The sequence below is a fragment of the Aquarana catesbeiana genome, linkage group LG04 (assembly GCF_042186555.1).
Source record: "Aquarana catesbeiana isolate 2022-GZ linkage group LG04, ASM4218655v1, whole genome shotgun sequence".
Taxonomy (NCBI): Eukaryota; Metazoa; Chordata; class Amphibia; order Anura; family Ranidae; genus Aquarana; species Aquarana catesbeiana.
Genome location: NC_133327.1, coordinates 555471316 through 555496335, shown reverse-complemented (window position 1 = coordinate 555496335; position 25020 = coordinate 555471316). Strand labels below are relative to the sequence as shown.

At 42.4% G+C, this 25020-nt stretch overlaps 1 protein-coding gene across 1 annotated transcript in view; it reads left to right on the top strand.

The window, feature by feature from the left end:
• ACSS1 (acyl-CoA synthetase short chain family member 1) overlaps nucleotides 1-25020 on the top strand; it is a 217073-nt gene that overhangs the window by 91732 nt on the left and 100321 nt on the right. The window contains exon 3 of the mRNA XM_073627979.1: nucleotides 8335-8534. Coding sequence (XP_073484080.1) covers nucleotides 8335-8534 — 200 coding nt within the window. The remainder of the gene's footprint in view (nucleotides 1-8334; nucleotides 8535-25020) is intronic.

The following is a 25020-nucleotide window of genomic DNA, read 5'->3' as shown; positions in this document are numbered from 1 at the left end:
ATTGGCGCGGGGTTCCCCTTAAAATTCAGGTCTGGTATGGATTTTGAGGGGGACCCCTACGCCATTTTTTAAAATAAATTTGGTGTAGGGTTCCCCTTAATATCTGAAGGGCCTGGTATGGAATTTGGGGGGACCCCCACGCAATTTTGTTTACATTTTGGTTCGGGGTTCCCCTTAATATTCATACCAGACCCAAAGGGCCTGGTATGGATTTTTGGGGGGACCCCCATGCCGTTTTTTTCAATGGCTTTTATTTGTATTGCTGAGACCCGAAAATTCATTATAGCCACGAGTAGTTTTAAATGACTTTTTTTCCTTTAGAAATGTCATTTTGTGCAGCGACTGTTCTAAACACGGGAAAAATGTGTGACTTTACAGGCATACTATAGACACCCCCCAGGTACAAAATTTAAAGGAATATTTCACTTTTATTGTTCACTTTTTGCATTGATACATGTCCCCTGGGGCAGGACCCAGGTCCCCAAACACTTTTTATGACAATACCATGCATATAAGCCTCTAAAATTAACACTTTTGATTTCTCTCATAGACAATTCATTATAGCCGCGGGTAGTATTAAATGACTTTTTTTCTTTTAGAAATGTCATTTTGTGCAGGGACTGTTCTAAACACAGGAAAAAGGCGCCACTTTACAGGCATACTATAGACACCCTCCAGGTACGAAATTTAAAGGAATATTTCACTTTTATTGTTTCACTTTAAACATTTAAACATTATTAAAATCACTGCTCCCGAAAAAATGGCCGTTTTTAAAACTTTGTTTTGCATTGATACATCTCCCCTGGGGCAGACGCTCGGTTGTACAACAATCGAACTGTGTGTACAAAGCCTAAGTGTGGGAATTTAGTGACCTTCAACAAATATCTCAGCCCAAAACTTGTGAGCAGAAAAGCCAAGCTATTGTCTATTATGGTTCCAGGGATGGGGAAGTACAATATATCCAACCATTATCCAGTGAAACATTAAGAACTCTGTTCCAGTCCAACAAAACTGAGAAATTCGTTTTGGTTTGTGAGGCCAGCCAATAGAATTCTATAGAGTTTTACTGCTCACGTCCAGATAGCAAAAGGAAGAGGCTTGGTCAGCCAGAGGTAAACATGGAGGTGGGATGTATCTGAACTTGGTGCAAGAATTAGGCAATTATGCAGCTGTGGGGAGAAGGGTGGCATAGATAAGGTCAGTGTTGTGGGGGAGCAAAAAGGATAAGGAAACTTTCAGAAAGCTGTGTTTAAAAGTTTCCTGATCCTCTAAAACAAGACTTCACTAACCTTTTTGGCTGTGTGGACTTTGAAATAATTGATCCTCAAAAATCTCATCAGAGACTCTGAAGTTGGTTGTCATTCAGTTCTAATAGATTACAAGCACCTGAGCTGAGTTTTTTCAGGCATTTTTTAATCGATTTTTTCCCAGAGATTTTTGAGCTTTTTTTTGAGCAGATATGCAAATATTATAGGCATTTTTTCATTTAGGCGTTTTTGCTGTGGCCAATAGAAACCTGTGTAGGGTGTGGAGAAATGCTAGAAAAGGGGAGGGGAGATGCTGTTTGGGCTGAAAACGTCTGAAAATATGCAAATTTCTCGCTGTTCAGGCATTTTCCATTGAAATCAATGGGGACAAAAATGCTCAAATCTGCCTAAAAAGTAGCTTATGTACTCTTTTGAGTGACAGGCGTTTTGTACAGGCAACAAAATGCTCAAATGTGGTAATTGGCCATTGAAATTAATAGGATTTTGCTTGTTGGGCGTTTCTGAGGGTCTAGCTTCAAGCTGGAAAACGCTCAAGTGTGAACGGGGTCTAAAGATGAACTTGCCCTTTATCATAAAAATTACAACAAAGGTACCTTTAGAAATGTTTAGTAACGGCAATCCACAAACAGATATTTTTGGATAATTCTAGCCTTTCTGTACCTTATTTTCCTCTTCCTCCCCATTCTTTTCATGGTGGCAATTTTTATCCAAGAGAGATAAATCCATCTACGTGTATTTCCTGGATTTCCGGCTAGAACTCAGTTATTGCCTCCTGGAACATGTGACAGGAAGTTTCAAGTATGCCTCTGCGAGGCCATGGTTACATCACAGTAGCTCAAAGAAACTAGGAAGTGAATAACAGTAGTTGTAAGTAAAGCAAAAAAATGTTTGTTTAACTAAAGAATGTACGATGATTTCATACCAGCATGCATAACTGTATGCTGATGTGATTTCAGGAGAAAGGGGAAAAGGTTAGCTTTCAAGGGTTGTGAGTCTACAAAGTTTCTGCAATTGCAATTGAAAATAACAAGAGGTGAGCTTTGATTTCACTTCTTCTGTTGTGAATTTTGAAGGCTGATTTCTCCACCTTGTCTATAGGTACAAAGGTTAGTCAGGGCTTGTTTTGAAGTGTTTTTTATGCCTCGTTCATGCACATAGTCTGGGCACATGTGCTTTTTAAACTGCACTGAATGGTTGCAATGCTGTATACACTTACTAGAATATTAAATATAAGTAGTATATTTGTAAATGCACTTATCATATTTAAAATTGCAGCTTTCCATGAAGTACAGTATTAGTAAAATTAAAATAGTACTCTGGGTGTGTGGATAAATTGAGAATTTATACTTATACTTAGCACTTTTTCCTAGCATTATGTGTAGGGTGCTACAAAGTAGGAGCACGTTATAGAGACAAAAATTACAGTGTTGGGGGCCCTCCATAAAGCAAAGGTTCATCAAATGTGATATTTTTGTTGTATGTATAACCACTTATGTATTCTTACCACATAGTACAGTTTCTGCTAAACAAAAGAATAAGTGGCTTAGCTGACTGCTTGCATTTATAATTTAGCAATTTACAGTCTGTTCTTTATCATGGTCCTTTCTAGATATTGTTTCCTATATTTGCTTTTTTTAAAGAAAGTCAAGGCATTCCTGTAACACCCTGCCACATAATCAGTATTGTACACTTGGTTACAGGTTGCTTTGCAAACACATAAGTATGTTATAGTACATCTAGGCTACCCACCCTTTTCTCATAGAGTTTTTCCAACAATAGGTAGGTTTACAAACACTATTTTAGTTGGCTAGTCCATCCAAAACTAATATTTAAAGTGATACTAAACATACAATGTTAAATTGCCATCATCCCTTTTATTTATGTATAAAGATCATGCCACTGTATTTAATATAACATTTTAATTAAAAAAAGTACCTTATTTAATCATTGCTGCTCAGAGGTCATATGACATTTCCCAAGTCTTTCCTGTCCTCAGGGAAAGCTCTGGGGGAGGAGTTTCTAGTATTCTTCTGATGTATGAATCTGTGTCTACACCGTGTTGATTGGTGCTATGCCAGTCACATGACATAAAAAAGGCTTTCAGAATAGAGAATTAAAATAAATAATTATTAGCAACAAAGTATTTTAAAGTTATATAAATCTATATTTCAAGACAAATGTTTATAATTTTTTTCAATAACATGGTGTAGGCGGAGTTTATATTAACTGACAATAGCTTTCACTTTGATCACACTGTAAAGCAATCTGGAGGAGGTTCTGCCAATCACAGGCTGTGTCAGGTCTTTACAGCTCTTATCTATAGTGTGTATGTGCTGGGACTAACAGGGAGGTGAAGCCTCCATCAATCACCATTTTCTATCCTGCCCCCATAATGTTTAGCAACATGAAGACATGGAGGAAGGGGGGGGGTGTATTTACCACTGTGTATACACACACATGTGTGACTCTATAATCAAATGGGCTGCAGAGATAAGGAAAAGGAGCAAATGAACAGCTTAGAAAATGAACTGAAACTGGAGCATGCTCAGTAGATGTTAACAGCTGGTCTACACAATCTCACGCTGCAGGAGGGACACAAAGAAGAAGGGAGCAAAAGCAGGATTTTTGCAGACTACAGACAACAAATGCTCCAGTGGGTGATGTAGTGATCGGGTATATGTATTGGGTGGATAGTATCGTGGTATCGTGGGTATGATAATTAATTAGTAAGTACTCTTCCGCAGCAACCCAATTCTTCCAGAGAGATGCACTTTATTTACTTCCAACACAGAACAAAGTCCAAAGTCCACAGATGACAAAAAAATCCGACAGAGTATATAATTCAGAGACCCATCTCCTAGGTCTGTGTGTGCATACACAGACAAGCCTAACTAAAACTATAGACTGAATGCCGTGTTATATTCACTAGATATTGAATGGCTGAGCAATTTGATTGGCCGTCTCCATTCAGGTCTTTTATATACTTTAGTCTTTCAGATAGACAACTCCCAGCCGTGAACAGCTGCAGTCATAAACCACCCCAATTTGCACTCCCGCATATCAACATCAACAAGTCCCCTTAGATATGTGTAATTAGATTAGATTAACAGATACCACCTGAACACCCTTTGAAATGTTCAAATAGACTTGCATAAGATTAACACATCAAAGGGCCTTCAGCTGTCCCCTTGCTATGTTAAAATTCAGTTGGACAAATCAACCATTGTCAGTTGAATTCTGGCCTGGTCAATATTGACTGTATGTGTACATACATATATTATAATGTCCCACATAAATCGGTGAACATATTACAACATATACAACAGGTGACTGAATATGAACACAATGTAATACAGCAGGTGTTGACAGAATTTGATTATTTTTGTGTAATGACACTTTAACAGAGTGTGGGGATGCCAACATCCAATATTACCTTTCAGCTAGCTTTGGTCTTCAAAGTTTGGTAGGCTCGGGTAACAGGACAGGTAATTATTGGTTGTTTAGAAGAGAGGTCTACTTCTTAAGTGGTTATTTAATTACTGAAGGTCCAGCTAAACCTTCAATTTAAATCAGCCAATGCATTCCAGGTATATCAAAACAAAAGCTACGCAAAGTCTTCATTTCTTTAGAATGCAACATGGCCCTTGCTAGGCTAGAGCTACTGAAAAGTTCTCCAATCAGCAGGGATCATGAGTTTTGCTGATTGCAGAGCTGTAGGTCTGACTCTGCAGGGTTGCTTCCAGACAAATAGCAAGGGTCCATTGCTGCAGCATGCTGGTAGGGGACAGACTTTGCTACTCAGGCTGTGGCTGCTTTTTAAAGAAGACAGACTGTAAGATTTTGCATACCTTCTGTGTTAATGTACCAGGAATTTGTTTAGCTGATTTAGGCCTGATTCACACCTATGCAGGTTGCAGTTTGCATATTGCAGGTGCATTTTGTGTTTTTCAATACATGTTTTTCATCCATTGAAGTCTATGGAACCAAAAACCAGAAAAAAAGACCATGGCCCTTTCCATAAAATGCACAGATGTGAACTACATCCATAGGAAACCATGTTAAATGGACTGTAGTGTGTTTCTGCAAAACTGAAAAAAACGTGAAAAAATGCATAGGTGTGAACCAGGCCTAAGAGATTGCATGACTCCAAAAGTGAATTGACTTTTGCTGCTTTGTTTATCCAGTAAACACTCACTAGCTGACAACACATACAGTGTATGTGTTCAGTATTAATTATGTTCTGCTTATGTTCATCTGAGAGCAACTCTATGCATAGGGTAAAATGTTTGTGACTTTTACTTTTTGCCAAATAACAAAAAAATACAAGGTTGGTCCTCACATGAACCAAAATTAGTTCATATGGCAGAATGCCACAGATTTGTAATAATATAATCCAGTTTTTTATTGCATCATCATCCTGGAGAAAGTACCCAAACTTGTATCTGCTGTCACAACGATAACTAAACAGAGGGGTATACTTAAATACAAAGCTTGGATACATTGTTATGTTTATACAACAGATAGGATTTGTGCCTCCACCTGCTCAGAAGAACATAAAAACAAGGGACACAAAGTCACACTAAGAACATTTGGTTACACATTAAGTAGAAATGTTATTACTGCATGCAATGCACCAAAATATGCAAGTGTTTTTAGCCCAAACACTAGTAAAATAAAAAAGTAACAATATAATTGGACCTGGAGGGGAATGGTTAGTATTTTCCAACAACCAATCAAATTTAAGCTGACATCTGCCTAGTGCAGGTTAGCAAATTACATCTAAATTATGTTTTAGGTAACATAAGGTGCCCTCCATTTACTTTACTCCATTTCTCCTATAGAATATACTGTATAATATACTGTATATTAAATATTGTGGTGATGGATGCAGAGGCAACATAGATTACATTCTTAAAATTGTTTAATACAGCATAAAGTGTGCAGGCATCCAACTGCTTTATAAAGGACAACAAAAGTTCTTTGTTCCAGGGAAAGCTCCTCTTTCTGGAGATAACAGCATTCAGCGATACTAGGCTTCATAGCACTGCCAAATGTGCAGCAGCCTCCAGCTTTAGGCCTTGCTCACATTAGTGTGAGCTCTCCTGCACGACAATAGAAATCACATTATTTCCTATGGTGCCCATTCACATCAATGCAACATAGATGCAGTGCAGTTTTTGAATGTGCTTCTTTTGGTGCAGCATTGTGTGTTTTGGCCTTATACACTTCAGTGTCATGAAAAAAATATGAGAGGTGCATGCACATGTGTTTTTGGCAGGGTCTTGTGTTTAACACTTAAGCCTCGTACACACGATCGGATTGTTGGCCAACAAAACCGTGGACTTTTGTCCGAAGGGTGTTGGCTCAAACTTGTCTTGCATACACACAATTGGCCAACAATTACGAACGTAGTGACGTACTACGTTGTTTTTCAGCTCTTTAGCGCCACCCTTTGGGCTCCTTCTGCTAATTTCGTGTTAGTAGAAGTTTGGTGAGTGTTGATTTGCACTTTTTAGTTCGCACTTTTCATTTTGCACTTTTCAGTTTGTTTCTGAACGGCCGTTCATCAACCAGCCATGTTGCAGAATCGGAGGAGATAACGTGTTATTTATTATTGGCCTTGGAGTTATTACTTTGACATTATTTTTTTGGTTGAATAATGATTTTATTTGGTATATTTTCTATATTTTTGGATGCATAGAATGCACTTTTTGGTTAAGTTCTATTGGCAGATAGCATGTCTAATTTTATTTGTTTTCTTTTTTTAATGCACAATAAAAAAAATTGTGGAGAATAATATTTGGCTATGTGTTTTACTTCAAATTACATTTTGGGAGTGGGCAGTTACATTTAAAAAAATACAATGTAAAATTGACAAGGGACACCAACATAGCTGTATCTTTGATCTCATAAACTACGGGATAATGGGGTTGTGGCAACTTGCACCAAAAAAATAAAATTAAAAAAAAGTAATATTATTCTTGATATCACCTGAAAAAAAAAAAGCCTTTGAAAATACGTTTGCAACAACTCCATCAGTATCACCAGCGAAGCAACTTCATTATTATCCCCTTAAAGAAGAAGAGAATGTGCGCTGCATTTTGAGATTTCATAATTTGTCACCTCACAAATGTTAATTCTCCATTACGAACGCTAGTTTACAAGACCGACCGCTTCTGGCTCGTCCTTGCTTCCGAGCGTGCGTGTTTGTACTTTGGACTTTTGTCCGACGGACTTGTGTAAACACGCTCGGAAAATCCAACAGACATTTGTCCACAGAAGATTTTAAAACCTGCTATCCAACATTTGTCTGCGGAAAATCCGACAACAATTGTCCGATGGAGCATACACACAGTCGGATTTTCCGCCAACAGCCTGTCATCACACATTTCCCATCGGAAAGTCTGTTCGTGTGTACAAGGCTTAAGTAACTTCCTCCTACAAAATAATGCCGGAAGCATGAAAATGTGTGAAAAAAAAAAACAAAAACGCATAATTATGCAGCAGCACTAGTGTGAACCTGGACTTACAGCTTAGCATGGCTCCCTGAGCTGACATGCAAACATGTTCTCCAACACAGCTTGGTCCAGGTGAACTTATCAGTGAATCTGCCAGGTAAAATGAAGGAGGGACAGTGATGTCACACTCTCCACCTCATCCTCCCCATGCCGAGTGGTTGACCTCCCGCGTTAAGAATGTAGCAGTGGGACCTGGAAGCAAAAAGGGATCACTGGAGTAGCAGTGCCTGCTTCAGTGATTTCCAGCTTCCTAGGGCATTAGCCAGGTATCGTATATATGGTACATAGTTATATTGCACCAAGTTGGACCGAAGTAACTACTGTATGTATAACATATCCACACCTGAAAGTCATCTTTAATATTTATTGACACTTCATTGATTTTGTGATGTCTGGTATTTTGGGGGATATGTTTAGAAACATTAACAAATTGACCAGAATTTCCACTTGTAAAAACACAAATGTACTCATTTAACAAGTTCTTGCACTGTTGAAAAATAAAATGCTAACAACATTTTAAGACTAGTAATCTAATTGTTTCCTTACAGAGAACTTCTTGATAACACGTGCCGAATCGCCAACACACTGAAGAAGCATGGCATACAGAGGGGGGATAGGGTGGCTATTTACATGCCTGTGTCACCTCTAGCTGTGGCATCCATGTTAGCCTGTGCCAGAATCGGTGCAGTGCACACCATAGTGTTCGCTGGCTTCAGTGCTGAATCTTTATCAGGAAGAATCAATGACGGTAAGTGGGAACATACTAGTTCTTTTTATCTGTTGTATTATGTTATCATTGGTACTTGCTTGGCCACATTAGGGCATAAGAAGGCCTAGGGCAAAAAAGTAACTTTCTTAGAAAAAAAAGAAGGTTCCTATTTAGCATTAAGGAAGAAATACTTCAATTTATACCAGGAAAAGGGGGGAGTTTGGGACTTTAAATGAGGCACAAATAATGTACCTCCATCCCTGATTCAGGTAAATAAGAAAGGAATGTGGGACTTTAAATGAGGCAATTGACTTGTGGAGGTAGAATGGTTGGTAAACATTGTTTATTTGTAACAAAAGTATGAAACAAGTAAAAAAAGTATTTTCATATATATACATACACATGCACACATGGCATGAACATGATGGATACATATGTTTCAGCTTGACAACACATAAGAAGTATTGAATATTGATAAAAATGTATAAATACAAATATGTAATATGTCATAGAGATGGCATTTGGCAATAAGGTGAAAAATATCAACCTTGAGCATGATTAATTGTGGCTATAATACAAGATATTTCCTATTAACAGGCATTGGTACACCATATGCAACAGAGCTGCTGTAGAAACAAGAAAAGATACACACACACATAAATAGTTATATAGTACTCAATGAATTTTGAATGTATAAAAAGGTATATAAGGGCCAGTAACTAGATGAGCCAGACTTGACTGAGCACTCCATGGAAACTCGATGCGTTTCATGGCTATATGCCATTCATCAGGAGTTGGGTAGAGAAATGAACTGTAAATACAAATGGATATGTAGTATTAGTTAATATATTCTACCCGTAAGGGGAGAAAAAACCTCATGGGGATAAAGGGATCTATACTCACAGGTCGGCTAAAGCACTGTGCTGGGCTCGCATCCAGAGAGATGGGACCCCAGAATGGTTGTCTGAGGAGCTGAGGCAAGGGACCAATTTATACCAGGGGTCTCCAAGCAAGGACCCATAGGCCACAACCAGGCTTGCTACAATAATTTAACCATCCCACATCAACTATTTGTGAAAATGTCCTGGCTGGTTGGCAGTAGATGTGTTGGTCTGTGTATTGTAATACACATCCAGTGCATCCATTGCCAGCCAGCTATGAGCCTCCATCTCCTCAATGCAGATCCCTCTCTACCTCCCCACCGTAGCTGGTTTCTAGGACCACCAGCATCCTAAAAAACAATTACACAATTGCCCTGCTCCCAGAATTTACAGGAGAGCAAGGCCTACTCCGCCTCATAACTTCCCCATGTTGCTTTTTACCCTGAAAGGTGGGGCAGGCTCTGCTGGGCTCACATGGCTATAATGGGGATCTCTGCTGGGTACACATGGATGTAAGGGGGGCACTGCTGGCAGTGGCATATCTAAGGTATGGCAGCCATGGCGAGTGCCATGGGCGCCATGGGGGGGTTGGCAAAAAAGTCGCCACCTGCACAAAAAAACCCCACCCATCCCCCCGCGGCCGCCTCCCGGACTAATAAAGCCCCCGGCACCGCAGCCGGCCTGCTGGAGTGCGGCGCCGGTGTTCTGTCAGATATCCGCTACCCAGCTCAGTGCTGTTGGGCTCCGCTTAGGCTGAGGGAAGCTTTTTCAGCAGGGAGGGGCGGGGCCGGAAGCTCCACTGGTGCTCTGAGCCTGCCCTGCCCCGCCCCATGTAGTCTATGTGCTCAGAGCAGAGTGGGAGCGCTGAGATCGCCTCTCCTGGACTTCTGAGAGCCCCGCCTTGGCCCGCAAAAATCCTGCCTCTACCACCAAAAGCCTCGCCCCTCTACCGCCGAAAGCTCCGCCCCCAGACCTCTGAGAGCGGGAGGTGAACCCGGCTGGCCAGGTAGGTCTTTCTGCCAATATACACTGCCTGTAGACTCACTGTTACGCTAAACCCTCCCTGACAATGTAGTTTACCCCCCTGTATAGCTGTGCATTGCTGAAAGTTAGAATTTTAACCACTTTCCGCTCAGCCTATAACAGATTGACGGCTGGGAAGTGGTTCTGTTATCCTGACTGGGCGTCATATGACGTCCAGCAGGATAACATGCCGGCGTACGCCTGCGGGGGCTGGCAGCGCGGCGATCGTGAGTGCGGCGTGTCAGTCAGAAACACTGCATCTCCGATCGTGATAAGAAGCCTCTGGCAGAGGCTTCTTACCATGTGATCAGCTGTGACCAATAGGGATGAGCCGAACACCCCCCCGGTTCGGTTCGCAGCAGAACATGCCAACAGGCAAAAAATTTGTTCGAACACGCGAACACCGTTAAAATCTATGGGACACGAACATGAATCATTAAAAGTGCTAATTTTAAAGGCTTATATGCAAGTTATTGTCATAAAAAGTTTTTGGGGACCTGAAGGGTCTGGTATGGAATTTGCGGGGACCCCATGCAATTTTTTTTTTTTTAATTTTAGTTTGGGGTTACCCTTAATATTCATATCAGACCCAAAGGGCCTCCTAATGGACTGTGGGGGGATCCTATGCCCTTGACAGGACCGATAATTCATTATAGTCGCGAGTAATTTTAAATGACTTTTTTTCCTTTAGAAGTGTCATTTTGTGCAGGGACTGTTGTAAACACTGGAAACATGCGCCACTTTACAGGCATACTATAGACACCTCCCAGGTACAAAATGTAAAGGAATATTTCACTTTTATTGTTTCACTTTAAGCATTATTAAAATCACTGCTCCCGAAAAAACGTCCGTTTTTTAAAACTTTTTCTTGCATTGATACATGTCCCCTGGGGCAGGACCCAGGCCCCCAAACACTTTTTATGACAATACCATGCATATAAGCCTTTAAAATTAGCAATTTTGATTTCTCCCATAGACTTTTAAAGGGTGTTCCGTGGCTTTCGAATTTGCCGCGAACACCCCAAATTGTTCACTATTCGGAGAACATCCGATGTTTGGTCGAACTTACGTTCGACTCGAACATCGGGCTCATCCCTAGTGACCAACCACAGCTGATCATCGCATGAACCAGGAAGTGCGGGTAAACGGCATTCCTCGGTTCGCGCTGACAGGGAGAGCCGATCGGCGGCTCTCCCTGTCCGAGGGGGGTCTATGCTGATAATAAGCACACTGATTATCAGCACAGCCCCCATCAAATGTACCAATAATCCGTTAATCAGTGCCCAGTAAGTGCTCCATCATAACCCTGTGCCAGTGCCCATTAAAGTGCCAATCAGTGCCCACCACAGTGCAAATCAGTGCCCACCATAGTGCCAATCAGTGTCCATCACAGTGCCAATCAGTGCCCAGCATTAACACCTATCAGTACCTGCCCAATCAGTGCTGCCCATCAGTGCCATCTATTGGTGTCCATCAATGTCACCTGTCAGTGCCAATCAGCGCCGCCTATCACTGCCAATCAGTGCTGCCGGTCAGTGCCCATCAGTGCCGCCTGTCAGTGCCCATCAGTGCCGCCTGTCAGTGCCCATCAGTGCTGCATTTCAGTGCCACCTATCGGTGCCCATCAGTGCTGCATATCAGTGCCGCCTATCAGTGCCGCCTATCAGTGCCCTTCAATTCTACATATCAGTGCCTCCTCATCAGTGCCCATCAGTGCCACCTTATCAGTGCCGCCTCATCAGTGCCCATCAGTGCTGACTCATCAGTGCCCGTCAGTGAAGGAGAAAACAAAATTTTATAACAGAAACGAAGAAAAACTTTTTTCTTTTTCCAAAAATGTTGGTCTTTTTTAGTTTGTTTAGCAAAAAATAAAAACCGCAGAGGTGATCAAATACCACTAAAAGAAAGCTTTATTTGTGGGAATAAAATTATAAAAAATTAGTTTGGGTACAGTGTTGTATGACCACGCAATTGTCATTCAAAGTGCGACAGCACTGAAAGCTCAAAATTGTCCTGGGCACGAAGGGGCGAAAGTGCCTGGTATTGAAGTGGTTAAAAATGGCTACTTGATCATCCCCTGTAATCGCATCCACAGTCTTGTCATCTGCTGTAGTCGCATCCGCAGTCTGGTCATCTCCTGTTGTCCCATCCACAGTCTTGGCATCTCCTGTAGTCGCATCCGCAGTCTGGTCATCTCCCGTAGTCGCATCCACAGTCTGGTCATCTCCTGTAGTCGCATCCGTAGTCTGGACATCTCCTGTAGTCGCATCCGCAGTCTGGTCATCTCCTGTAGTCGCATCCGCAGTCTGATCATCTCCTCTAGTCACATCCGTAGTCTGGTCATCTGTAGTCACATCCGCAGTCTGGTCATCTCCTGTAGTCGCATCTTCAGTCTGGTCATCTCCTGTAGTCGCAATCGCAGTCTGGTCATCTCCTGTAGTCACATCCGCAGTCTGATCATCTCCTCTAGTCACATCCGTAGTCTGGTCATCTCCTGTAGTCACATCCGTAGTCTGGTCATCTGTAGTCACATCCGCAGTCTGGTCATCTCCTGTAGTCGCAATCGCAGTCTGGTCATCTCCTGTAGTCGCATCCACAGTCTGGTCATTTCCTGTAGTTGCAATCGCAGTCTGGTTATCTCCTGTAGTCGCATCCACAGTATGGTCATCTCCTGTAGTTGCATCCACAGTCTCTGGTCATCTCCTGTAGTCACATCTTCAGTCTGGTCATCTCCTGTAGTCACAATCACAGTATGGTCATCTCCTGTAGTTGCATCCACAGTCTGGTCATCTCCTGTAGTCACATCCGTAGTCTTGTCACCTACTGTAGTCGCATCCGCAGTCTCTGGTCATCTCCTGTCGTCGCATCCGCAGTCTGGTCATCTCCTGTAGTCGCATCCGCAGTCTGGTCATCTCCTGTAGTCGCATCTGCAGTCTGGTCATCTCCTGCAGTCGCATCTGCAGTCTGGTCATCTCCTGTAGTCACATCCGCAGTCTGGTCATCTCCTGTAGTCGCATCTGCAGTCTGGTCATCTCCTGTAGTCGCATCCGCAGTCTGGTCATCTCCTGTAGTCGCATCCACAGTCTGGTCATCTCCTATAGTCGCATCTGCAGTCTGGTCATCTCCTGTAGTCACATCTGCAGTCTGGTCATCTCCTGTAGTCACATCCGCAGTCTTGTCATCTGCTGTAGTCGCATCCGCAGTCTCTGGTCATCTCCTGTAGTCGCATCTGCAGTCTCTGGTCATCTCCTGTAGTCACATCCGTAGTCTGGTCATCTGTAGTCACATCCGCAGTCTGGTCATCTCCTGTAGTCACATCCGTAGTCTGGTCATCTCCTGTGGTCACATCCGTAGTCTGGTCATCTGTAGTCACATCCGCAGTCTGGTCATCTCCTGTAGTCACATCCATAGTCTGGTCATCTGTAGTCACATCCGCAGTCTGGTCATCTCCTGTAGTTGCAATCACAGTCTCTGGTCATCTCCTGTAGTCACATCCGCAGTCTACTTAAGTTTATAATGAAGTTACTTTACAACTGAAAGAGGCATTTCCCCAAGTGATCTCCAGTATTGTCTGCAGCATTTATATAACCCTCGTTTATTAATGGACTTGATCATTGTTACACAATCAGCTTTTTCAGCCATTTCAATTTTCAAGGTTGTTGGGTAACTGTGGAAATGAAGAGAACTTCGGTTGGAATGAGCAGTATGATTAGATAGACCAGGCCAAGAGGAGCCTTGCAGGCATGAATGAGATAATAGAATGGGAATCTAATTCGCAGTAGTAAGTGTTGGACAGCTGTGTTAAAGAGGCTGATTTATAAATGTTGTTCTGAGAGAAGGATAGCGTAACACTTTCTTTTCTGTTAATCTATGGTTGCTGGAGTCCACGGCCGATCGGTCATGATTCTATTTTGGTTTGTGAATTTGTTCTGTCAACATATAAGGCTAATATAATCCAGGTACTGGAGACTTGGCAGCTTTCGTGTCACTCTCTCCTCTTACACCAACTTTGCTTAAAATAAATTCATTTTTATTATCCCACACTATAGATAAAATTGAATAGAGCCCTTCTTTTGTTTAACAAATAACACAGAAATGTTCACACATTTAAATGGATAATGAAAAGCTAGTAAAGGTCATATGCACAGTAAGGAAAGTGTAGTGTGAACAGGGGGGATACATTTCTTCAACAAACTTCTACTTGGGTCTTGGGTGGTGAGCTCCCGCATATAAGAGGTAGTGGCCAATCTGTACTGCCAATATTGCACAAATGTGGGATATCACCAGAATATTGTGATTTCAGGAACATGGTGGCCACTATTACCCACATGCAGGATCTTGCCACCATATTGCTGGAGACCCAGGAAGACAGAAGTTTGTAGATAAAAGTGTAAAATCCCCTATTGCCCCAATGTAAACAATACCTCCACACAATGGATCTCCCCACTACCAGCCAGTTCACATCACTTCTATGAATAATTTACCAAATACCTAAATCAGCCGGTACTGAATAACCTCAGCATATAAAAACACTTAAAGAGGAGGTCCAGCCCCCCCACAAAAAAATTAAAAGTCACCAGCTACAAATTCTGCAGCTGCTGACTTTTAATATATGGACACTTACCTATCCAGGGAGCCCATTATGTCGGCACCCCAGCCGATCTTCGAATCGGCTGTCTGGTGCAGTTGCCACCATTCTTGGAAAGGGAACCAAGCAGTGAAGCCTTTCGGCTTCACAGCCGTTTCCCTAATGCGCATGCGCGAAGCGCGCTGCGCTTTTTGAATTGGTCCAGCAGCGGAGGAGGGGGCTGAACTTCTGAGAGACAAGGACACAGCCCTGTCCCCCGGAAATGGGGAATGGTACCTGTCAAAAACAAGTACCCGTTCCCCCCTGAAAGGTGCCAAATGTGGCACCAGAGGGGGGAGACGGATAAGCTTTCACTTTTGAGTGGAACTCCGCTTTAATGTGTTACTAAAGTCACATTTTTTTAAAATTTAAATAACAATGCAGTGAGGAGGAAGTGGGGAGTGGGGCTCACTCTGGTCAAGCTCCATAGACACATAGCGAAGGAGCACGCAGACATGTGTGCGTTTATAGCAAGCTGTTTGCTATGGGGACACGCGAAGAAGAGGAAGAGCGAGGATCGCCGCCGGGTGGCACGAGAAGAGGTGGATCAGGGCCACTCTGTGCAATATCACTGCACAGAAAACGTCAGTATAACATCTTTGTTATTTAAATTTTTAAAAAATGTGACTTTAGTAACACATTAAAGCGGAGTTCCACTCAAAAGTGAAAGCTTATCCGTCTCCCCCCTCTGGTGTCACATTTGGACTCCCACAGACTCTGCAAAATCTCTCTTCCAACCTTGCTGTCAATGAGCAGTGGTGGTCTACTCCCTTCTCTGCTCCTCATTTGCAGTGCAGTCCAGCATTGTCTCCCTAGCAGAGTTGTTCCTTATGACTCAGGGGCCCTGTATCCCTTACAGGGCTGCTCCATCTTGCAATCAGCTCCTGCCCTCAAACTCCCTTCCATCCTCAGGCTGATGGTGCTTCACTGCTATTTAACCCTCAGGTCGGGGTCCCCACTTTCCTCACAAAACATAAGGGGACACAGCACTCTCTTTGTGCAGTATAAAGAACAACTTTTTGTTAGAAAGATAAAATCCTACTTACAAAGCCACTAGTTTGCAAGCATTTAAAGGAATACACACCCAGTTTATACTCTTGTCCAAGACAGGCACCCAAAGACAGATAACCAAATGTAACTGCTCCCTTTTCACATTCTTCCACTGAAAGCCCAACACGTTTCGAAGGTTGTAACTTTTTTTCGTCGAGGGTGGGAGTGCCTGAGTAGTTATGATTAAATACCCTACTACCATTTAATAAGCCCTCTCCCTACAGGCTGTGTGCAAATTAAACCCTTTGACTCAAATTCTGGTATTGGATGCAGACATCAGTCCTTCAACATTAATTTTTTTTAATACATTATACATTTCAAATGTATTTTCTTAAGATCCCAAACAACTGGGTTTATGGAACCCAAATGTTAATATCAGCACGCCATAAACTAGGTACAGATAGTATTTTAACTTGGGTTGGACTAAAAGCATATGTAGCAATAACTCTTGGCGGAGCTGCTGGTTTAAGCGGGCTTGTTACCTTCACTCTCCTTCCCTCTGTTTCACCGGCACCAGGTCTAGGGTTCCATTGAGTTTACCTCTGGACGATACACCAACACTTGAGTACGTTTTCAATGCTTTATTAAACAATTTACTAAGGAAGTAACAGGAAAGAGGCAGAACGGAAACTGCAGAAGAAACTCAAATATCTTCTTGTAAGATTCTTGACAAATGTCCTGGTAGAATTTGGATATTACAATATAATGCGCTCCCCTCGTGGGACACACTCTTTGCCCGCCTGGATAGGCCTCTCTCACTTGCCTAGCAGCCAGTACGTAGCACGAACAAAAGTCTCTGCCACAGACTTGTTTGGGATAAACCTGTACAATCCTCTGCCACAGGATGTATTGGTCTTTCTGCAATGAACGTCAGCCACAGTGCTTGAACCTTTAAGCCAACCCGGCAACACTATGCTGTATAGTTACTTTAGGATACGTCCTCCAACCGAGTCACCAGGCCCCTCTCCAGACCAGCACGCTGCGTGATCCTTCCATGACGGGTCCTGCCCTGGGATCTCCTCGGTTGTCCAGCTTCTTCACTCGGGATAGACAGCTCAGGACCATTCCTCGGCTGCTGTGGTAGGCCCCAGATAGGCTTGTGGGCCCACCCCTGCGCCGCAGCGATGTGGGCCTCCGGAACGGAGGACCACGAGATTGCTCTCTAACGCATACCTGCCGGCCAGGAGGGCCAGCAGGTGGCTGTAAAACGAACCCCAGAATATGGCGTCTGTCCCATAAATACCCTCGCCCAGAATGCAACTCGGAGGACCACCTCCACCGAGTTGTCTCTGGGACAGAAGAGCATTCATACGCTTCGACATGTTGCCTTTCCAACACTGACCAGTGATAACAGCGACACCCACCGGTCAGTATGGAAACACACACAACGCCAGCTAAGCTGGAACAGAGGCAAACTTAACCTTCCTAACGAACAAATTACTAAATTTACCTAACATATGGTAGATCGCAAATCTACCAGCGCTACACATATAATAAAAATCAATTCTTAATAATAAAAAAATTAGAAGGAATAATACCAATACATCAGTAAATAAAAAAAGTTAAAATACCGTCAAACTTCCCTTATTAGGCTGTTTTGAAATGTATACCTTGCACCTCACTCCTATTTGTAAAAGATAACCTTTAAAAAACAATTAAAATTAAAATCTACATTTAAACCTCTTGGGGCTAGAGTGTTGAGGTGGTATATCCACTCTCCCGCCCTTTGATCTAGTGCCGTGATCAAATCTCCTCCCGTCCATTTCAGTATCACTCTTTGGGGTTTATTTACTAAAGGCAAATCCACTTTGCACCACAAGTGCACTTGGAAGTGCAGTCGCTGTAGATCCGAGGGGGACATGCAAGGAAAATAAAAAGCAGCATTTTTGCTTGCACATGATTGGATGATAAAATCAGCAGAGCTTCCCCTCATTTCAGATCTTCCCCTCAGATCTATAGCGACTGCACATCCAAGTGCACTTGTAGTGCAAAGTGGATTTGACTTTAGTAAATCAACCCTTTTGTTTCATTAATTACTTACATTTTTGGGGGTTACCATCTTGGCAGAAGTTGAAGTGTTGTGGTACGCTGTGGTTTGTCTTGCCGTTTAAGATATTTCTAGTATGCTCTTCTGTGCATTTCACTAATGTTCTTTAAATTCTTCCCACATATGTGGCGAACCACAACCACACCCAAGCAGGCAGACTACCTGAATGGAAGAAAGTCCTTTATCTTGTATTCCTTTCCCATATAGTTGCACTTAAACTTTTGATGATCCCCCATATGCAGAAAACACTGCATATGTATATAACACATACAGCATCAAAAGTACAGGGAATTCAATTAACTGGATTCACATAAATATATACAGTTCATATCAATTATTGCAACCCAAAAACAAAAAATCACATATGATCGGAACATACAGGTGTACAGGCAAACCTTAGATCATAATTTACAGAATCTAAGGTTTGCCTGTACACCTGTATGTTTATGTATGTGTTATATACATATGCAGTGTTTTCATATTTACATACATACAACTTGGTTATGTCCGTTTGGCCATTCATATAATCATGATTTTTATTTTAGATTATCGGTAATTTCATTCAATCCACTAAAATGGAAATATAGGAAGACATAGGATAACATACACTCTTACATGGGTACATATTTAGGTTAATTTTCTTTTTCCCATAGTTACTAAGATCGAGTGGTTTAATTGTCCTAGTATGTATTTCCACCATTGAAATTAATATTCCTCTTATGAGTAATCATGCTAACATATTGGAAGTGCGTTCAGCTGTACTTGTTCGAAGCACGGAGCGTGGTGGAACGTATGCTTCAGGTTAATCCACTGGAGTTGGAACGCAAGCCACTCCAGAACAAGGCTTATCCAAGCGCGCTTCCGCACTGAGAGCTTCCGGTCAACTAGAGTTGAAACGCAAGCCACTCTAGAACGAGGTTCATAGAAGCGTATTTTCGTTCCCGCATCGTGACGTCATTACGTCATACAGCGGGACTCGCTGTGAATTGTCTCCGCACATGTAAGGAGACAATCACCACTGCAACCATTAGTTATTAGTGGGCATTTGACATAATATTACTTTTATTTTGCCATACCAGTAGGAGTCTTAAGAACATTATGCCATATAGAGATTATTGGGCTACATCATTGTGAGGTGGAACGCATAGTACACCCACGAAACTGAGGCTTGGAACGCACGCGGGTCCGCCATTTTGGGCAACCCGGAAGTGCTAATTTATGGAATTGAATGGGCTGGAGTCACATCATGAGGATTACAGTACCTATATTAGGGAGTCAGGCTGCAGTGGATGGATACCCCTAGACGAAGTCTTGTTAGACGAAACGCGTCGGTAGGACTCCACTGCCGCCTTCTTTTTATGTACAAGCGCTTTTTATCATCTTCAAATGTAAGTGTATTTCTTTTTACAATAAAATACGTTGTTTACGGTATCACACTATGTGGCCCCTTTTCTATCTTGTATGAGCCATATGTGCGGAGATTCACCGATATATTTGGAGAAGATACGTTTATGAAGCCCTCTGGGATCCCTTCATCTCCAGGCTATCAAGATCTTCCCCCTATTGCCAGTGAGCAATACAAGCCGGTTTGACCCTTACAGTATATACTGTCTTGGGTTCAAACCCTCCGGTAAGCCTCCGCCTTCACTGGTTGCGGGAATTGCACATCTTTTTGGAGACACTGTGGTGTGATGCATATAGTTGATCCATTCATACATTATTCAACACATATATATGTTGGACTACCAAGGAACCAGCTGTGCATTATCTTCAAAAAGACTTTTTTATATTTTTTTTTTCATGCTGGTGATGGTATTTCACACATTCTTCACAAGTGGTGATTATTAGAATCCCTACGTGTACGGATTTATATTTTTTATTTTTATTTTCAGTTTCATTTTTGATGGTCATTTATTTAGAGCTCTGGATACTCACCCCATTAGTTTGAGGGTACATTATATATTTAGCGCTACACGTTTTTGTTTTCCATTTGTTTAATTACTCTTCCTTAGAGCTGGCAGCGGACAGATGAGGCATCTACCTAGGTAAGTATGATTCATAAATTAAATTCCCATATTTCTCTTTTAATTACCCAAAATCTCCTCTTTCGTGCTATTCGGTCCACATGATGACAATTAGGCCTCATTCACATAAGGCATATGTGTCCATGCCCAGTGTGATGGCTGTGTACTGCGTGGGGATACTTGGTGTCCTGTGCATCCCTATGTAGGTAGTCCAGTCAAAGTCAATCGGGACACAGAATCCGCATGGATATAGTCAAAATTTGACATGCAGACAGGAAGGGATGCATGTATACAAACGCACAGTGTCTGCATTCAGATCAGTGCACACACTTCTATAGGTGAAGCTCTCTGGTGGATGCAGATGCAGCAAAAAGTGGCACAGCATAAATGCCTGTATCAGCGTCTGGCTACTCGGCGCTTCGGAAAGCGCCACAAGGCGGGATAAACGCCGCGTCTGCAATCTTGTGATCGCATAGACGTGACGCTTCCCATAAGTGCTCTGTGTCCAGCGTTGCACTGTGTCTGGCGTCCGAACACAGTGCACTTAAGGACTTTTTTTTGTATTTTTTTTTTTTAGAGCCCATGCCCCCCCTATGGACAGGCCGCCACTGATTTTATGCATGAAGGTAAAAAACCTTCTGTGTGCAGCAGCCCCCCCAGCCCCACCTAATTCTTACCTGAGCCGCTTCTCGATCAAGCAATGTCCACAAGAGCCTTGGCTGTCCGGGGACTCGCACTACTGATTGGCTTTTGGCAGCAGCGGGAGCCATTGGCTCACACTGCTGTCAATCACAGCCAGTGAGCCAATCAGAAGAGGGAGGGATCGGAGTCGAGCCATGGCTACATGTGTGAATAGACACACAGAGCCGCAGCTCGGGAGCGCACCTGCTTGGGTGCCCTCATAGCAAGCTGATTGCTGTGGGGGCACCCAGAAAGAAGTAGGGGCCAGGAGTTCCAGTGAGGGACCCGAGAAGAGGAGGATCCAAGCTGCTCTGTGCAAAACCACTACACAGAGAAGGTAAGTATAACATGTTTATTATTTAAAAAACAAAAAACAAGACTTTGATATTACTTTAAGGTTAGCTGTGTGTAGTAAAGGATATGTGATAGAACAGTTTTATGTTATTAAAATGAGTGTACTGAGCTTTGTACTGTCTGCTACATACTTGCTTGTGGCAAGTCATTAAAGCATTTGGCCCTTAAAGCTCCTCCCACTGTTTATGCAATCTGACCACACCCACAGTGTTGGCATGGTGCCGCCATACTGCTGTTTCAATCCTACCTTCAATAATCCTGATGCTCAAGTCAAGAAAATTGACCTGACTTTGACTATAAATAGTCGTAAAATCCATGTTCCAGTCTGGATTATTCAACTGTTGGGTGAACTCGTGTAATGAGGCTTTGGTCCCACCCCAAATGAAGAAGCAGTCGTCAATATATCTTCTCCAAAGTATGAGTTCAGGACCAATCTTCCCATTAATAAAGAGGTCCATCCTGGCACCCATAAATAAGTTCACATAGGACAGTGCAAATTTACAACGCATAACTTATCCATGTATTTGACTTTAGTGGGACCCCCCAACCCAAAAGGTACTTCTCTCCAGAACTAACTTTATGGCCTCCATTACAAATCCAGCCTTAGCCTGGTCTACTTGTGGGCTTTTCTTACAGCATCAATTCATTTTGTGTGCTCAATAACTGTGTAGAGTGATTTGTGTTACAAGTGACCAGAAACCACCACTCATTACATTCTTCAAATAAGAAGGAAGTCTAGTGACTAGAGGTTGTAGATGTAAATTAATATATTCAGATATCCTTGATGTATGGGACTCTACACCTGGCACTTTGGGTCTTCCCGGGTTTCTATTGAGCTCTAATGTATTTTTGGTAAGATGAAAATTACTGTACTCTTTCTCCATTTTTATTGATCACCCAGTCCTTATATCATTTTATGAAAATAAAATTTGTCTTGTGCTAGGTTGTAAAGGCAAAAGGTTTTCTATCTTAATGCATTCTATACCATAAGATAAAAAGCCTTCTGTGTGCAGCAGCCCCCCTCAGCCCCCCTAATACTTACCTCAGCCCCATCTCGATCCAGCAATGTTGCATGAGAGACTCGGCTGTCTGGAACTCCCCTCCTCATTGGCTGAGACAGCAGCTCCCGCTGCTGTCAGTCAAACTCAGTGAGCCAATGAGGAGAGAAAGTGGGCGGGGCGTGGCCACGGCTCAATGTCTGAATGGACACAGGGAGCTGCAGCTCGGGTGCCCCCATAGCAATCTGCTTGCTGTGGGGGCACTCAACAGGGGGGAGGGGCCAGGAGCACCGAAGAGGGACCCGAGAAGAGGAGGATCTGGGCTGCTCTGTGCAAAACTACTTCACAGAGCAGGTAAGTAGATAAATTTTTTTTTATTTTTAACGAAAAAAACACAAGACTTTAGTATCGCTGTAAACCATGCTTCAATCATAAGCATAAACACTAATAATCATCATAATTGAAATATATAAACATTATTACGACTATAAATCGGCCAGTAGTGTATAAAAAATATTGAAAGCCCATTCACTGATGAAAGAACAGTGCCAGTGCTGTATGCATCCAAGTGTGACTCCAACAGAAACTTGTGCGTTGTGCCGTGTTGCCACCACTACCAATTATAAGAGGCCTTTTACTAGAGTATCAGACCTCAATGTATTGGAGGTCAACTTGCATTTTGTTACTTTCACGGGGTATAAATTATTAGGCACAAATCCTCCCACTTTGATGCTGTCATCAGTATTTCAATCACAGAACCTGCCAGTGCTCAGACATATTAAGAGAAGAAATGAAGCCCATAGTGTAGCATTTTCTAAAATCTCCCATTTTATTAATTAAAAGTAAAACAGTGAAAAAAAGTCTTGCGAGCCACAGATGGGTTACTGCCTCTAAATTAAAACCCTCAGTGTCAACAGCTGCAAACACTAATCACGTTCCATATACCGTGCAAATAACAACATAATAAAATAACTGTGTCTGCGCTAGAAAAGTTAAGATAAATGAAAATCAAAAATCAGCGTAAAAAACGTATATGTCTGTGCGTTAAGTAGAAAACAATCTATTACCATATATTATAAGTGACTAACACTATCTTGGCTTCACAAATGAAAAACACAGCGCTGGTGTGGCGTGCGGTGTGGTATGCTACTCTCGTTCGTTCCTCTGTGCTGACAGCTCCGTCCTGGCCCCTCCCCAAGGGAGGGCCAGGACCGCACGCCACACCAGCGCTGTGTTTTTCATTTGTGAAGCCTAGATTAGGATGGTGCACTCACGCACCCACAGAATGTGAGTACCCCTAATAAGGGTGTGTTTTTATTTGGAATAAAACTTTTATTTGCAATGTTACACTATGGAGCTTCTCCTTTTTTTCTCATTCATGTAATCGAACGCTGATTATTGAGCAAATTGGAGGATATCATCACCATATCTATTAGAGCCCAGGAGTGGCTCCCAAGCGTGATTGGACACAGTTTAGGTACTGTGTCACACGCTCTGAGGTGAGCGTATATGCTTGTGGGGGTCACCGGGAGAGCACTGGAGCATGTTTTAATTGACACAAGTTTGTGGATGAGCACGATGGATACTACAGGATATGAACACTATATTTGAACACTCTGGGAGTTTATTTACTTATGAACTTTGTCTATCACATACTTATAGAGTGAGCACTTGTTTCAACCAGAGTTTGCACTTGGACTTTTATTATATGCACTTTGCACTTTGTTGAATATTTGATGATAATACATTTTATTTTTTTTTTATTTTTTTTTTTTGTTAGTCACTTATAATATATGGTAATAGATTGTTGTTTACTTAACGCACAGACATATACGTTTTTTACGCTGATTTTTGATTTTCATTTATCTTAACTTTTCTAGCGCAGACACAGTTATTTTATTATGTTATTAATTAAAAGTAGCTACTCACAAGCATAGATAAAAACAAGCACCAAAAACGTAGCTCAACTCTGGTCTGCCGGCATGCATGATGAGGTCACCACTATGGTTTCCCTCATACCCTTTTCCCAAGAGTTTTTTTCGCCTTGCAAATATATTTAATGATTTTGGATCTCCTTTTGGCTTAAGATAAGTTTCCCCATCTGTCAATTTGCAATATATTTTCCCTTCATACTTTTCTCTAGCCATAATCATGGATAGCCGGCAAAACTGATCATTGTATTCTGACAGCGGAGAAGGATACCCGCTGTCAGAACACAATACCACAGTGGGAAGGATTCCCCATCCACCTCGAATGTGTCAATGGGGAATCGGCTCTTTGCGTTCATCGCTGGTTGAGAAAAAAATTAATCATGTATGGCCAGCCTTATTCTTTCTCCCCTTGCCCTTTACCTTCACCTGTACTCCTGTTGTTCCTGGTGTCATCTCCACGGTGGATTTCCCTGCCACCATCTTTCCCCTAAAAAATGTTCCCATTTATTCTTCCGCGGCCCATCATCCTCCTTCCAATATTGTAGAGGTCAGTACCTGCTCCCCCCCATTGCCATATTGTAATCCTCAAATCTCCTAACCCTCTTCTACCAAGGCCCCTTTGTCTCTCATTTTTCCACCTCCAATGTGGTTGTCACTCTTTGTCTCGTGGGACCTCACTACCCCAGGTCTTTCTCTTCTGATAGTGTTGACTGCCCCTATGTCTTTGTCCTCTCCACACTCCCCCCACCATTAGGTGTCCTAACCACCTGTCAGGGCTGGGCTCAGCCCTTCCTTCTCAGAGCTCTGTGCTCAGCTGTCAGTTAATTGCCAGTACTCTTCATTCCACAGTGACTCATCTGGTCTTCATTTTCTGCTCGTCAGCTAGTCCTGCTGGCTATTTAAACTGCC